This window comes from Perognathus longimembris, chromosome 14, assembly GCF_023159225.1.
Source record: "Perognathus longimembris pacificus isolate PPM17 chromosome 14, ASM2315922v1, whole genome shotgun sequence".
In the NCBI taxonomy this organism is placed as follows: domain Eukaryota; kingdom Metazoa; phylum Chordata; class Mammalia; order Rodentia; family Heteromyidae; genus Perognathus; species Perognathus longimembris.
The window spans coordinates 59,100,487-59,117,361 of record NC_063174.1 but is presented as its reverse complement, the minus strand read 5'-3'; the positions used below and the strand labels follow the sequence as shown (position 1 = coordinate 59,117,361).

Sequence of the window (16,875 nt, the reverse complement as noted above, 5' to 3'; positions counted from 1 at the left end):
CATCTTAAGCCTCCCTTGTTCTGGTCACTGCCCTAACTTCATTTGTTCCTCTCAGAATTAAGATTAGTCTTTTTGCAGCCTAAATGTTAACTCGGATCACTTGCACGCTCTGGAGTGTCAGGGTTGGGGCTTAGCAAAGTCCTGTGTAAAGACCCCCGAGTGGAGGCCTCAGTTACTATGCTTAATGATACCCTTTCCATAAATCGCCTGCTCTGATCTCCAGATGAGGCATTTTCCCACTCCAGGATCTAACAAGTTTACCACACTGTTGCTGGGAGAGGGTTATAGGAAAATGTTGATGATGGATTTGCTGTGAAGCACCAACACCAAAGCTGAGAGGCCAACCACCTTGAAGTGATGTAACTAATCTGTTCCTATACTGACTTCACACAACAAGTATTGGTAATATTGTTCAGTATTAATGTCATTGTTCAATGTGAAACTTTTCTGAAACTGGCCCTTTGCTCTGTAGCGTGTAGTTTCGGTTGCCCACACCTGTAACCCCCCCAGGGAGGGCTACATCCTGTTTTATCACCTGATGGTCAGATGGGTCCTATTATGGTCAAGATGCCCTGACCTGTTTGTAACCGGTTTCTGGACATTGCTGGAAGATTCCTGGACACTTCTCAAAATTAACAGGCCACTACAATTTGGCAAAAGGGAAAATTCCTGTCATTTTTTTGGTTTAAAAGCAGCCTTCTGAGATGGCTCGGGGCTGCATTTGAGATCCCAACCTCCAGTGCAGTCCTGGTGCACCAGTACTTTCTTGCTAAATAAAATTCTTTTCCATCCCTGATTGTTATCTGAGTGGTCTCATTGATCGTTGGTGTCCAGACCCCATAATAACCTCTTTTCCTTCCCTTCCCTCCCCTTCCCTCTCCTTCCTTCCTTGCTCCTTTCCTTTCTAGGCAATGTTGGAGCTTGAACTCAGGGCCCCTGGCTGGCTAAGCACAAGTTTCACTGCTGAGCCATGTTTCCAGCCCTTTTTCTTTGCTTTTTTTTTTTTTTTTTAAAGATAGGGTCCACTTTTTTGTCCATGCTAGTACCTGGACTTTAGTCTTCTTATTTTACTCTTCCTGCTATTACTGAGATATATGCCACTGTGCAGCTTCTTTTATTAAGATAAAGCCTTGTGAGTGTAAGGGAAGGCACAGAAATGGAGGGACAAAGGGTAAACAAATGCAGCAATAGTACCCAAGGACACTACATTGAAAATGAGCTAGACAAATGAGCTATACAGGGAAAAACTGGAAGAGAGGGAGGGAAGGGATTACATTGTTCAAAAAGAAATGTGCTCTTTACCTGGCTTTTGTGCTGTAATCCCTCTTGGACATCACACTTGTAATAATAATTAGATTTTTAAGGTAAAGCCTAGTAGCACCTCCTTCTTCTGGCCTGGAACCATCATCCTGATCTCATCCTCCCACTAGATGGGATGACAAACATATGCCATCATGCCCAGCTATTGATTAAGTAGGGGGGTTTTAGGAATCTTTTGCTTGGGCTGGCCTTAAACTCTGATCCTCCCCATTTTAGCCTCCCAAGAAGCTAGATGTGTGCCACAAAGCTTGGTCACACTCCTCTTTCTGCATTCTCCACTAATTACTGTAAATCCTCCGTCTCTTCCTGCCTCTGATGTTTGCTCTTCAGAGAGTTCCGGGAGCTGCAGTCAGAGCTTGGGGAGGACAGATGCTGCTCATCCTCTCCTGTGCCCTGTGTCCCCAGGAATGGATAGGAATCTTGGTCTAACAGCCCCCGGATGCCTGAACAGGCAGAAGCTCCATGTCCTTGAGCCCCTATTTGTCACGGGACAGGTGAGAAGGCCATTCTGTAGGTGGTGCCAACATCAGCACAGACTCCTGAGAAAGGTCTTTTCTACTCTTCTCCACGACTCTGTGCTCTTGGCTCTTGTTTACCTTTCCCTAACAACCCATCGTTTCCAAACACAACCTGTTGGCATGGTTTTCACTTAATGACTGAAGGTATTACTTTTTGGAGATAGGTAGTTCATGTTTTTCTCTGAAGGCTACCCATCCTTGGATTTGATGACGATTCCTCACCAGTCAGTGACATTTATGTCACCCCATGTGTGAGGATGCTGGACCTCTGGCCAGCAAGGCTTCCGAGAACCTCTAGACTGGATTTCCCATGAGTAGGAGAGGCAGGGACAATGGTGCCTATTAACAATTGCCCTTGCGATAGCCATAGACTCAGACAGAGAACAGGCCTACAGAGTCCTTAAAGAGTGTCATATCCGACTTCCTTATCCAGAGGGCCCCAAGAAGTCACACTGGGAAATGCTTTTGTGTGTGTGTGTGTGTGTGTGTGTGTGTGTGTGTATGTGTGTGCCAATACTAGGGCTTGAACTCCTGAGTTCACTCTTTGTTTTGTTTTGGCCAGTCCTGGGGCATAGACTCAGGGCCTGAGCACTGTCCCTGGCTTCTTTTTGCTCAAGGCTAGCACTCTGCCACTTGAGCCACAGCGCCACTTCGGCTTTTTCTGTTTATGTGGTGCTGGGGAATGGAAGCCAGAGCTTCATGCATGCAAGGCGAGCACTTTTACCATTAGGCCACATTCCAGCCCAGGGCCTCCCTCTTTGGCTCCCAGCATTTTTCCACTCAAGGATGACACTCTGCAATTTGAGCCACACCTCTACTTCTGGATTTCTGTTGGTTTGTTGGTGTTAAGAGTCTCTGATTTAGCCAGGGCGATGGCTGCCATGCCTCCCTACCCTGGAGGAGCATCTCGGAGGCTCCTGCCCCAAAGCTGAGTCACCAGGAAGTGTCAGACCAGAGTACAGCACGCAGGTCTGGGCACCACAAAGGGAGGTCCTTGTGGAGCCCTGGCTGCGGTTGGCTCTGCTGCAGGCAGGGGTAGGGGCAGGGGCCGGGGCAGGGCAGGGGCCCGGGAGGTGGCTTCCTGGGTGAGGGGCAACCCCTTGGAGCATGCAGGGTAGTTGGGAGCCGGTACGTTAAGCTCAAACTCTGCCTGCCCAGGCCTTTGTGATGTGGCTGGGTGCTGGGTGGTGGTTGCAGCAGTAAGAAGCCCCTGCCATCAGGTGCTGGTGGCTGGTAATCCTAGCTACTCGGGAGGCTGAGATCTGAGGATGACAGTTCGAAATCAGCCAGGGCAGGACTCTTATCTCCAAGGAACCTCCAGCAAACCAGACACGATGCTGTGGCTCCACACTGTAAAGTGCTAGCCTTGAGCAAAAGAACATGGGGACGGCATGCAGGCCCCAAATGAAAGCCCCTTAACCAATAACCAAAGCAAAAGTGTCAGATTTATTTGCTGCTTGGCTGACTTGGAACCAAGAGCCTCAGATCTCAGTCTTCTTAGTAGTCAGGATTACTGTGTGAGCCACCAGCGCAAGTCCCCGCCCAGGATTCTTTCTTTCTTTTTTTTTTTGCCAGTCTTGGGCCTTGGACTCAGGGCCTGAGCACTGTCCCTGGCTTCTTTTTTGCTCAAGGCTAGCACTCCGCCACTTGAGCCACAGCGCCACTTCTGGCCATTTTCTATATATGTGGTGCTAGGGAATCGAACCCAGGGCTTCATGTATACGAGGCAAGCACTCTTGCCACTAGACCATATTCCCAGCCCCCAGGATTCTTTGAATAGGCAGTTAACCTCTGTAGCCCTCTTAGTGCAGGTCAGGAAAGATGACTCATCTTACAAAGGTGTCAATATACAGCAAAGATATTTATATTCCTGACAAGGAGGGACCTGAGTAAACTCTAGTTGTCAGTCTTTTTTTTTTTTTTTTTTTTGGCCAGTCCTGGGCCTTGGACTCAGGGCTTGAGCACTGTCCCTGGCTTCTTTGTGCTCAAGGCTAGCACTCTGCCACTTGAGCCACAGCGCCACCTCTGGCCGTTTTCTGTATATGTGGTGCTGGGGAATTGAACCCAGGGCCTCATGTATATGAGGCAAGCACTCTTGCCACTAGGCCATATTCCCAGCCCCTCTAGTTGTCAGTCTTCTGGAAAAGATCCTCTCCTGTAAATAGGCATTACTAAAGTAGGATCAGACATGCAGGATTGGCCCTGCTTATTAGTTTGACATAAGGTGCAGACATGAATCACTTACTTGATAGTGCCCAGATGAGAGTCCCCTGGTCACGTGAAAGGATGCCGCTAGATGAGAGGAATCATGTAACCCCATTAGTAACTGTCCATTGAGGGGATCGCACTGCTTACCCCAGGCACTCTTGGGTCCCGAGATAGAGATAGTTGAACAAGAGGTTGCAGAGGGTCCGTGGCACCTTCAGACATGACCTTCAAGTGCCCTTCAAGCTTGATACTAACCTTCAATCCCTTGTTCAGTGCCCTTTTCACTTACAGGTGGAGTATGGTGTTCTTTAGCTGTCATCCTCAAGGACATACTGATCCAATTTCTTGGTTGTTAGCATTTGTAGTTAAAAAAAATTTTTTTTTTTTGCCAGTACTGGGGCTTGAACTCAGGGCTTGAGTGCTGTCCCTCAGCTTTTCCACCAAAGAATGCTACTCTGCAAGTTGAACACCGCTCCACTTCTGGGTTTTTTTGTTTGTTTGTTTTGTGATTAAATGGCAGTAAGAGTCTCATGGACTTTCCTATCCTAGCTGGCCTTTGAACCTTGATCTTCAGATCTCAACCTCCTGAGTAGTTGGAATTATAAGCATAAACCTTTGGCATCAGCGATAGTGGGAATCGTTGTCTACTGTATTCTGTAGAGCTAGCCTGGTGACCTAGAGGTGTCAAATTGTCTGTAAGGCCAGCTAAAAATTGTGCTTTTCCTTGATTTTGTCTCCTGATTGGGGAATAAAATGGGTTCCCAGGATATTATATTAGAACACTTTCTCAGGGCTTCAAAAAGTCTCTCCTTGCCAGGTGCTGGTGGCTCACGTCTGTAATTCTAGTCAGTCAGGAGGTCGAGATCTGAGGACCCAGGTTCAAAGCCAGTCGAGGCAGGAGAGTCCATGAGACTCTTATCTCCAATTAACTACCAGAAAACAGGAAGTGGCACTGTAGCTCAAAGTGGTAGAGTGCTAGCCTTGAACAGAAGAACTCAGGGACAGCACCCAGGCCCACAGTTCAAGCCCCACAACTGACACCCCACCCCCAAGTCTCTCCTTTAAGAGGACCAAGTTTTGTTTAGCCCCCGATGGCAACGTTAACCCATGCTCCCTCCTGGGAGCACTGGATCATTGCTAAGAGCTGGACCCCTGGGTTTATGACCATCTTGGCTTATGACTGATTTCACTGGCAGTTCGAGAGCGGCTCAGTGTGGGATACTGCACCTGCCACGAATAGCTTGCTTATCCGCAAACTGTTGGGCAGTGTCCCAAATGTAACACTCCTCATCAGAAGAACAACAGTTTGAGAAACACAGATAAATCTTTTCAGATACAATCAAAGGTGACAACCATGTCCCTGAATTTCTGCGTGAATAGGTCTGGGTGTTCAAAAAATATGCTGTCTATCACTGCATCGACTAAGGTCCCCCACTGCAAAGGGATCTGCTGTCATTCACGCTTGTCATTGCCAAGGAGAAACCCCTGGCCCCGCTGACTGTAGGGTCCTGGAATCCGACCTGTATGCCCAGGCCCTTCTGGAGAGCCCAGGGGGAAGTCCCCTAGACAGAGCATTCTCCTGAGCCTGGCAAAGTCCCAGGACCTCCTTTGGAAACTCAGTTCCACCCACCTGAAAACTTATATCTGTCACTAGAGAAGGAATTCTTGGTCTTTTGGTAACTCAGGCTAACCAGATCAACAGACCAAGTCTAGCCCAAACCTTCTTTTTGTAAATAGTTTCTCTGGAATGTATCGCGTACATTTACTTACACAGTGTCTATGACAGCCTTCAAGCTGCAAGGTCAAGAGGAGATGTTGTGACAGAGACCTAAAGGCCCTCAAAATCCCCAGAATTCTTACTCTCTGTTCTTTACAGAAAAGTATGTCAACCTTATTTTAGATTGATGTTCCCCCCCCCCTTTTTACTATCTTGAACTAATTAAAAATTTTTTGATACAATGTATCAAATGGGGGAGCTGATGGTATAAGTCCTATAAGCACCGGAAGGCTCCATATTCATGGGTCAGAGGGAACAAATGTTTCCTCCACATTTGTGGTTTTACTTTTTCTTGTTAGAGTACTGAGGTTTCAGCATAGGGCCTTGTACTAGCGAGACACTCTACTACTTAAGCAGAGCCTCCAGCCCTGCTTTATAAGAGTGTACTCAACTTTCCTGCTCAGGCTGGCCTTGAACTGTAATCCTCCAGAGCAGCTAGGATGACAGGTGGGTGCCACTCAGAACCTGTATCTGCTGCCTCTGTTCTGTTCATGTGTTGGATGTTGCCCACCACACTGGTGAGGCAAATCTTTTCTTATGCATCACACCAATCCAATTGTTAATCTCTTTTAGAAACACCCTTACAGGCACGCACAAGAGTCAGATTTCACCCGCAGTCTGGGCATGCCTGAGCCCAGTCAGTTGGGCGCAGAAAGCCAAGTAGCACAGGGAAAGCCTAATGGTCGCCAACTCCCAGGCCACCTTTGGCCCTAACCTTTCCATTCCATTCTCCAGCCAGAGGTCTTCTGCTTTGCCTTGATAACATTCTAGTTTATGAAAAAGTGGAAGATGTTCAAGTGCAATGAGTTGGCCCTCAAATGTAGATAGCAATGTGTGTGAGCGGGTATGTGCACTTCCTCCTTTCACAAAACCACTGCTTAATTTGGAACATAATTTAAACTTGCTTTTTCCGAATGACCTAGAACTAGGCGAGGCTGCAGGGGCTGCGGGAGCTGCAAGGCTGAGGCTGGCAGGCAGCTTCCTCGCACACGCCCAGCTTTCTTTCCCCTTTGAGAATGATGAGGCTTACAGCCGTTGGGTAAAAATAGCTTCATATGTCTTCCATCAGGAAGACGCTTAAAAAGGAAGAGAGTCATTTGCTAAAAAAGAAAAAGCCTACCAAAGTACTACCATAATTTTTGTTTTTTTTGGTATCAGTCCCGAAGTGTGAACTCAGGGTCTGGGAGCTGTCCTTGAGCTTTTTTTGCTCAAGGTTAGCCATCTACCCCTTGAGCCACAGCTCCACTCTTTTGGGGGGGTGGGGGGGAGGGTGTTAATTGTTGGTGAGTCTGCCTCGGCCTGGCCTCCAACCATGATCCTCAGATCTCAGCCTCCTGACTAGCTAGGATTATAAGCATGAGCCACAGCTGATGTTTATTCAAAGGGATAAAGGGAGCTCACTAGCAGTGGGGACGCATAAGAGTGTCAGAACTGACCGTGGCACTCAGAGAATGCGTCCTGAAGGAAGTGCCTTTGAAGCAGTGTTGTGACAGTGATAGGGGTTGGCCAGGGTGGCAGAGAGCATGTGAAGAGCGATGGTGACAGGGTGACACTTAGGAGCAGAAGCAGACACAGTGCGGGGTCTACTGAACAGGCCCCGGGTATACATACATGAAGGAGCTTTTTTTCTAGGAGTGACTGATTTGTGCCAATGTGTCGGGAGCCGAGCTAGCAGCTAGACTCATCCTGACCCCTGGCTGTGCCCGCGTCGCCAAGATGTTGGGAGCCAAACTTGCAGCTAGATTCATTCTCACCTCTGGCTGTGCTGATATCGCTAGGATATGCTAGATGCAAGGACCTTTGTTCACGGCCACTATCTGGAATTGCTTTGCTATGTCCGCTGGAGTAGATTCCTATGTTAATCAACCTTATCCTGTGTTTACTGTAATCAAATGTTTGCGAACTTCAAAGCCTCTTTGTGTTCTTAAATTTTAACAACCCTATGCTATTCCCTGGTTCCAAAACTGCCTATAAGCTGGAAGTTAAGAATAAACTTGGCTGCAGTCTTGAGTTTCAATCTCGAGATGCAGACCTCCTGTACCCCATCTTTGCCTCCTGTCTTTTTTCTCGTCTTGTGTTTTTCCTTTTCTTTAATCCTCACCCCCCTCATTCAGGATTCCTTTTCGCTGCCGGCTGGCTCGGCAGGCCAACGGGAGGGTGATGGTTAGGTTGACAGTCTGGAAAGCTCAGTCAAACCCCTGGCGAAAGGCTAGTGTGGCCGTCGCCACGTCAGCAGGAATGGCAGCCGGGCCTGGCAGAGACAGTATGCACGGAAATCAGGTATGGCGTTTCCTGTGGGTGAGCCCCTCTCCTCCTGGAAAGGCAGAGTGTTACAGGGGTTGAGTTTAATGTCTGCCTTCAAATCTTGATCCTCAGATCTCAGCCTCCTGAGAAGCTAGGGTCATAGGTATAAGCTACGGGTGCCTGGCCTAAAGCTGTAATTTTAGACAGAAGCAGAGCCAAATACCCACGAGCTTTGAAGTCTGTACTGTGTCTGCCTTAGGCCTCATTGGGGAAACATTTCCCTTGGAACTTGGTCCTAACGAACAGGCCAAAGTCTCTCAGTAACACTAGGATTACAATGGTAAGTTTAAAAAACTATCCAGTGACTTCAGAGGTGAAGGTCAAGAGGATCATGGTTTGAGGCCAGTCCCAGCAAAAAGTTACCACTCAGTGGTCAAACACCTGCCGACATATGAAGCCCTAAGTTAAAACACCAGTATTACCACACACACACACACACACACACACACACACACACACACGAGTGACGGTATGGCTCAAGTGGTAGCAAATGTGAGGCCTTGAGTTCAAACCTCAGAATATATTTTTTAAAAATCCCATGAGGATCTTTTTGAACTGAGAAATTTTCTTTTTCCCCCTTTTCCTTTTCCTTTCTTTCCTTTTTTTTTTGTCAAGTCCTGGGGCTTGTACTCAGGGCCTGAGCACTGTCCCTGAGCTTCTTTATGCTCAAGGCCAGCGCTCTACCACTTGAGCCACAGCGCCACTTCTAGCTCTTTCTGAGTCATTTTTTTTTATTGGAGCTAAGCGTGTCACCAACTTCCCTGCCCCAGCTGGCTTTGAACTGTGATCCTCAGATCTCAGCCTCCTGAGTAGCTAGGATGACAAGCAGCCGTGAGCCACTGGCACCCGGCTGAGAAATTTTCTTATGCTAACGAATGTAGGTAGAAAGAAACAGAGCACCTTACTTTCCTCATCTCATGGGTGACAGAGAAGCCAGGCTGGGAGCTGGGTGGTCACAGGCTGCTGGGAGGAAGAGCACCGGCCATGGAAGCTAGCAGCGACCTGTTTCCTGGAGCCTTTTTGTTTCAGAAGAATCTCAACGTTTCCAGGCATTGGGAGGTGGTGAGCAATGGTTCCTGGTCACTGCCTGCCATGCCATTGAGTAATTAAGCAAAGGATAGATATGTACAAAGTTAATCCTGGACCACTGTAAAAACAGTACTGTAACCAGGTGCCAGTGGCCCATGCCCATATTCCTAGCTACTCAGGAGGTTGAGATCTGAGCATCACAGCTTAAAGCCAGTCCAGGCAGGAAAGTCTGTGAGACTCATCTCCAATTAAACAGGAAAAAGCCAGAAGTGGAGCTGTAGCACAAATGGTAGACTTCTCATAGCCTTGAGCAAAAAAGCTCAGGAACAGTGCCCAGGCCTTGAGTTGGTCCCAGGACCAACACACACACACACAAACACACACACACACATACTGTCTTCACAACTGCCTACACTTAATAAGTACCAACTGTTATTTTCATCTTCATAATGAATAATAAAAGCAGTATATATAAAAACATATAAGTATGTATACTAGTATGTATACATCTATCATATTATCTCTTTGACTTACAATAATAGAGCCACTTCCTTTCTCTCCATCAAACTATCCCTTCAGTTATTAATTTACAGATGATTATTTTTATAATCCCAGCCCTCAGGAGGGGAGGTAGGAAGATAGGGAGTTCCGGGCCATTTTGAGCTACATAGTGAGACTCTGTCTCAAAAAACAGATAAACAAACAAAAAAGATTATTTGGTAGTATTTACATACTAACAACTAGGTATGGACATGAAGGCAAATTCCTTACAGTTGTTCACACCATATTAAAATACATGGCTTCACCAGCAAGGGACCCAGGTGAGAAAGCAATCTGGATATAAAACAATATAGTGTGAATCATATCTAATTCCAAAGCTATTAATTCATATACTTTCAAGGACACAGGTCAGTAAGAAATCCACCTTTGAGAGTTTATTTCATTATAGAATATATTTGATAAGGGTACATACAAACAGGTTCATCTTTAGTTCAGTCATTTCCTGATGCCCTGCGCGTTGGTGAAGTGTTTCTGGATGTCATACTCAAACAACCAGTGTTGGAGAATTCAGGTAATTCAATCATTTACTTACCTAGAATGAGTCAAAATCTTAAAATTTGTTCTCAAGTCTGATAATTGCTCTTCTGTTTAAAAATCCGAGATACATTCCCCAATGTAAACAATATTCAACCTGTCACACATGGGTAAGGCCTTGTTGATGAATTTACGCCACTTATGTCCTAGGTATCAGAGCAGTCTTCTTCCTTACTGCCGAGAGCCATCGGTGCGCAAGAGATGGGAAAAGAAGCTGCTGGCCATGCCCAGGGCGTCCGAGACCTCTCCCTCCTCAGGCTGCTCGGACACTGGGCGCAATCCTTCTCCACTTGCTCTACTTGGTCTTCAAGTACAAACGCACAACGTCCATGGCCTAAACAGCGGAGCCTAGCCTTAGGTATTTACTGAGTTGCTAACATCCTATACAGAGAACAAAACCATATCATGCCATTAATATACAGAGGAAGGTGGCTAATGGTCCTGCCAGCAATTGGGGCATGTGACCAGGGACAGAAGGGTTACACTTCGTAGAGGTGTAAGACAGCCTACCCAGAACCCCTCTGTGAGAGTTCTTAACCTGGAATCTGCTAACACCAGAAGTATACGCCCCATTTCTCGCCAGCCCCTCCCAAAGGGAGAATTTCATATGAAAACTTAGAAAATGTAACCAAAGAAAGTCTCATCCTTTGCCCTCCTGATTCAGCTGTCCAAGTCAGTTACTCACTGTCTTCTCAAGGGATTTTTATCCTTTTGAGACCAATTAATCAACAGCGATCGGGGTCCAGTACCTCATTATCATCATAAATATATGACTTAGCCAGCTTGGTGGTGGACAGTGAAGACTATATACAATATTGGAAAAGGCATTTTGTGACCAGTTTTGAAGAGTTCATAGAAAAGTTGCTAAGGATACACCAGTCCCTTCTGTTGATTCCACTGCATGGACACCTCGGGACTTTTTCTATGTCTATGCACGCACATCCTATACAACCAAAGTGGAAAGGGAACGGCTTCTCCGGTGACGCCCGCTCGCCCCCTAAGCTAAGGTAACTGGCAGAGGGATAATTTTCCTGAGGTTTGTAAGAATTTTTAGACAAAACAGAAATCACAGTGACCAAGCGGAACGTGAGTCTGCGTCTTCTCAGGCAGGATCTGCTCCCAGGGCACGGGTAGGGACTAAATGACCCGCCATTGCATGATGCTGGTGTCTTTCCCGCCCGTGGAGATGAGGTGGCTGTCTTCACAGAGGAAGTCTACGTTGGTGACGTGGCTGCTGTGTCCTCCATAGATGTGGCTCGGAGCCTGGAAGAATGCGAGGCAGAGGAAAACGTCAACAAAGCACACTGGAAGTGGGATGTGCTCAGATTCTAGATCAGCATCTTTCCTGCCACTCAGCAGCTGGCACCCGTGCACTTGCTCTGTGTGCAGGACACGGGAAGAACTGACGCAAGCAAATGACAGTTCTTGGCCCAGGGTACATTCAACAGCAGGGGACTGTGCTAGGCCCAAGGGTGGGCCCAAGGGCAGGACTGGCCAGCTGCTGGGGCTGAGGGTCTGACTCAGGGTGGTCCAGGAAGTATGATGTAAGTATCAGGGTGGGCTCAGCTCAGCAAGGCTAGAGCAGAGGGAGCCAGGGTTAGGGTGAGGACAGGGGAGGAGGCCCTGAAGCTGCCAAGGCAGGGGTGCTCGATGCAAAAGGTTTCAAAGGTCCCATTAGGCCCGGGGTTTTCCTGGGGCAGCGAGCAGTGGGGTGGTAGGGTTGTTTGGACAGTTACGGGTGGCAGCTCTCAGGCTCAGCCCATTTCAATTTAGTTGCAAGCAAGTCAGGCCCTCAGCGTGTGCTGTGCGAGGGGGTGAGTGAGAAGATGGGGTCCTTACCCGGAACTGTGAGCAGGGGTAGGAAAAGAGGTGCACTTTGCCGAAGTCATCTCCTGTCGATAGCAGTTTTTTCTCATGGGCCCGACAGACAGCATTGATGTCGGTTCCATCAGAGCCTTCGGGCCACACTCCTAAAACAGAGCATACCGGTGCTGGAAACCCCAGGCACACAGGGCCACGCCGCACGGGAGTGGCCTAGGACTACCAGAAAAAGAGGGCCTCCTGCAGTCCAGGCTTCCAAAACAGGGCCGGGAGAACCCTTGGGTGCAGTAACCAACCTCTCCTGGCTCCTGGTCCAGCTCACCCTGGCTGCCCTCTGGAAGCCCCGACTTGGATATGGGAGACACAGCAATACATGAGTTTCTTGCCTGACAGTCTGGAGACAGCCTAGGGGGTCTTAGCATTTGACACCAGACAGTGGTAAAATGCCAACACTGGGACTGGTGAATTTGTCCCAACTTGCTGACTTGTGGTAGCTCATCAAGAAGTTACAAATCCTGCCTGCTCTTTTTCTCCTAGATTGTGGCAATTTGTTTTAGGTCACTTATGAATCTATTCCCAAGCTGAACTTTAAAAAGTATTATTAGGGGCTGGGAATGTGGCTTAATGGTACAGTGCTTGCCTAGCATGCATGAAGCTCTGAGTTTGATTCCTCAGTACCACATACACAGAAAAAGCTGGAGGTGGCGCAATAGCTTTGAGCAAAAGAAGCTCAGAGACAGAGCACAGGCCCTGAGTTCAAGCCCCAGGATTGGCAAAACAAAACAAACAAGCATATATATAATTAGCATTAATCATTTGTACAAGGGGATTTCATTTTAACATGTCGATATATTTATTCAGTGTATTTTTTTTTGTTTTTTGCCAGTCCTGGGCCTTGGACTCAGGGCCTGAGCACTGTCCCTGGCTTCTTCCCGCTCAAGGCTAGCACTCTGCCACCAGAGCCACAGCGCCCCTTCTGGCCGTTTTCCATATACGTGGTGCTGGGGAATCGAACCGAGAGCTTCATGTGTAGGAGGCGAGCACTCTTGCCACTAGGCCATATTCCCAGCCCTATACAGTGTATTTTTATCAGTAGCCCCGTCGTCATTTGCCCTTCTCCCTCCCCTGCTTCCCAAAAGAGTCTCTGCAAGCTTCCTTGCTCCATTTTCACACATGTATGTCATCAAGGATTATGATTCTATTTGCCCCCTGTCCCCTCTCGTTCATCTCTTCCCATTGGTACCCACACCCCAGATAACACGTTTCACCTTTCTCACATTCATTTTTGTTAAAGTGCATGTCAATTGTTCAAAGGGGCTTCACAATGGTAACCTACATGTGTAATGGTAACGCAATTTAGACAAATTGTTCATATATATATATCTATATTTCTATATCTTAGATCTAGCATCCACCTATAATAAAATGTGTGATAGTCGTCCTTTTGAACCTGGCTTACTTCACTTAATATGATGTTTCCAGATCCATCCATTTTCCTCAAGCGACTTGCTTTTATCCTTCCTTATGCCTGAATAGCATTCCATTGCGTGTGCACATACCACAGTGTGCAGACCCCCTCATCAGGTGTGGGGCATCGGCACTGTGGCAATGGATGTAAGTGTCCAAGTGCCTCTTGATCCTGACTTGCATCCCATCAGATATATGACCAAGAGTGGTATTGCTAGAACATGGGAATTCTGAACTTTGAAGGCAGGGAAATATTTTAAGGACTTCAAAGTCAAATAACCTGACAAGTCATAAATTAGTGGAATGCCTACGGTCCATCCAGAAATGTCTGGTACAACCTGGTGTGGAAGGTTCTAGAAAATGAAAAAAGTTAAAGCCACCTCTCCGGTTCTCCACTGGCCGTGGCGGGGCTGAGCTGGCCCTGGCCCAGGAGTCTGTCTTTGAGCACAGGCAGGGCACAGTGGATTGAGGAGTGGTGATGACGAAATTTCAGAGAAATGCTCTCCCAGTGGGTAATTCTGATGTTCAAACCCGTAAGACCTACAGTAGAAGACCTACCAAACACGTGAAATCCCAAAGTGCAGGTGTAGGTGGCCCACTCGATATCTCTGGTGGTCTCCACGCTCACGACTTGCTTACAAGCAGAGGGAACCCCTGGAAGGAGCAGAAAGCCTGGTGATATCTCAGCCAGGACCCCAGCTCTCCCTTGGGCCGGGCTGGGTCCCTAGCCATGCCCCGTGTGGGGAGGGACCCCTCTCCCAACATGGTTTAGCTGCTAGTCTCCCCCAGAATGAGGCCCAAGTCTTGGTCTTGGCAGAGGCCTCCTGCTTATTTTCTTCCCCTCTCTTCTCTTGGGTCTATTCCCCAGTCCGGCTTCTCGTGTTTGTGACTGATCTGGTCCCTAGGCCTGGCCTCAACCCCGCCCTGCCTCCAGGCGCAGGCTCTCCTCCCTACAGAGCCCTTGGCTCCTCCAGCACAGTCAGGAACGGAAACCAGTGGCACAACTGTCCAGGCCTCCCAGGGGCCCTGGCCATTCCCTCATGCAGAATATCTGAAAGCCATCAGCCTGCTTCTGTGCCATGTCGGGCAGGACCTGGAGAGGGAGACCAGGCAGGCAGCCCCTTACCCCCCAGCGACTCTGTCCTCGTGCCAGGAAAGAGTAGCTGACTTCCAGTACTGGCTCTCAGCCCCTGCCCTGTCTCACCCCCATTGCCTTATCTGTAAAAGGGGACTGGGAAGTGGAAATTGCACTCTAGTAACATCCAGCGGGTGGAAAGCAAGCCTTTCTTGTGCCCAGCGACTTCCCTCTGTTTCACACAGAGCCTAGCACAGGGCAGGGGTCAAGGTCCCATTAGGACAGAGAGACTGGCCCAGGAGAAGAAAGGGGGTTCCCTCAGGGAGGAGGGACGTCATGGGCTCTGCCATGGTTCTTTCATGGGGCTATTCATGCCAGGCCAGGGCCAGCCAGATACCACCTTTGCCTCACATGTGCTCCCCTACAACTTCTCTCCCAGGGCCTTCCTCTCCAGGTAGATGTGTGTCGTGCTCCATACCTCCCCTCCCCCCCCCCATCCAGCCAGAACCTTGTGTCTTGAGACCAGGAAGGATCTGAGAGGCATTAGGCCAACTCCTCTAGCTCAGAGGAGGAAACAGCCCAGGGCTGACCCCTGTGCCTGAGCCCTACAGAGGTCCAGCGGAGTGTGATCTAGGCTGAAGTAGGTGGGCCGATACTCACAATACAGGATTTCATAGTCCCCGGAATTTGACACAAGGAACTGGGAGTTCACAGACCAGTCCAGGTGAGTGATGAAGCTAGAATGACCCTGCGAGAGAAAAACCCTGCATGACTTTCACTTGGCTCCTAAATTCCTAACAGCACCTCCCTGACATCAGGAAACACGGAAAGCTTACAGAGCATTTGCCAACCCGCGTGTATTTCCTCCCGTTGTCGCCAACACCATAGATATAGATGCAGTTGTCGTGGGAGCCGATGGCTAAGAAATTCCCATCTGTAGAAACATGGCAGAAATTCGAATGTTAGGAAACAAACATTTCATTTATCACAAGGCTAAATGCAAGATGCTACCACAGGTATAGACAAAATAGGTTGGTGAAGGAATTCTTTCAAAGACCAAAAAGCCCTCTGCTGTCAGATGAGTTCTATACCACTCCTGAAGCTCTCTTGGAAAAGGGAGAATGATAGAAGGGGTAACATGGATTGGATGCATTGTACTCATCTGACCTGTTGAATTGAAACCCCTTTATACAACTACTTCAAGATAATTTACAAATTAAAAATTAAAAAAAAACACCCCACAAAATGTTGACATATCACAGCCAAAGAGAGAAAAAGAGATGGGTGCCACAGCTCAAACCTGTAATCCTCACACTCAAGGAGGCTGAGATTTGAGGATTGTGCTTCAAAGCCAGCCTGGGCAGGAAAGTCCATGAAACTCTCATCTCCAATTAACCATTAAAAAGCCAGAAGTAGCGTGGTGGCTCAAGTTCCAGTACCAGTACAAAACAGTAACAACAACAACAACAAAACATAAACAACCAAGAGTTGACTGTGGTTACAAAAATACTCACATGATAGTAATATTAATTAGCTACCAAAAGACCATCTTATACAAATACTTCATGAATAAGAACAGTTGTGCCAATGTGACTGAGATAGATAATTAGATAGTTCATAGAAATCCTCTTGCCTATGACTCTTTTTTTTTTTGGCCAGTCCTGGGCCTTGGACTCAGGGCCTGAGCACTGTCCCTGGCTTCCTTTTGCTCAAGGCTAGCACTCTGCCACTTGAGCCACAGCGCCACTTCTGGCCGTTTTCTGTATATGTGGTGCCGGGGAATCAAACCCAGGTCCTCATGTATACGAGGCAAGCTCTCTTGCCACTAGGCCATATCCCCAGCCCTTGCCTATGACTCTTGATTGTACCAAGAAATCCCCACGCACTTGGGGCTGCTTTCTTCCCAGCATGCTCCTGTAAATCAGCTACCTGCTCCTTCTACAGTCACAGGCCAGACACAGATCACTGAACCCTGACCTCTGTGTGGGCTAGAGCCCTCACAGGAAGGACAAGGAACGGGAAAGTGTAGTTCTCACACCTGTAGCTCAAGTTGTTGTTGTTGTTGTTAATTGGCGGTGCTGGGAATTGAACTTCAGGGCCTCAAGCTTGCTAGGCATTTTATCTCTTGAACCATGCGCCATACCCCCTGTTCTTTCTGCTTTTAGTAATTTTTCATCCAAAACTTTTGCTTTCCTTGGGTCTAAAGTGTGCAAATATCTGATTCTGAAAAGTCAGGAATCTGTGATGCCATAGCCTATGTT

The 16,875-nt window shown here is 47.9% G+C and overlaps 1 protein-coding gene across 3 annotated transcripts in view; it reads right to left on the bottom strand.

The window, feature by feature from the left end:
* Positions 1–10,076: 10,076 nt before the first annotated feature.
* Eml1 (EMAP like 1) overlaps positions 10,077–16,875 on the bottom strand; it is a 132,419-nt gene continuing 125,620 nt past the window's right edge. For all 3 annotated transcript variants that reach the window (XM_048361802.1, XM_048361800.1, XM_048361801.1), the window contains 5 exons: positions 15,451–15,548; positions 15,275–15,362; positions 14,098–14,193; positions 12,091–12,221; positions 10,077–11,514 (listed from right to left, as the gene is read on the bottom strand). In XM_048361802.1, coding sequence (XP_048217759.1) covers positions 11,389–11,514; positions 12,091–12,221; positions 14,098–14,193; positions 15,275–15,362; positions 15,451–15,548 — 539 coding nt within the window. In that variant the 3' untranslated portion in view covers positions 10,077–11,388. The remainder of the gene's footprint in view (positions 11,515–12,090; positions 12,222–14,097; positions 14,194–15,274; positions 15,363–15,450; positions 15,549–16,875) is intronic.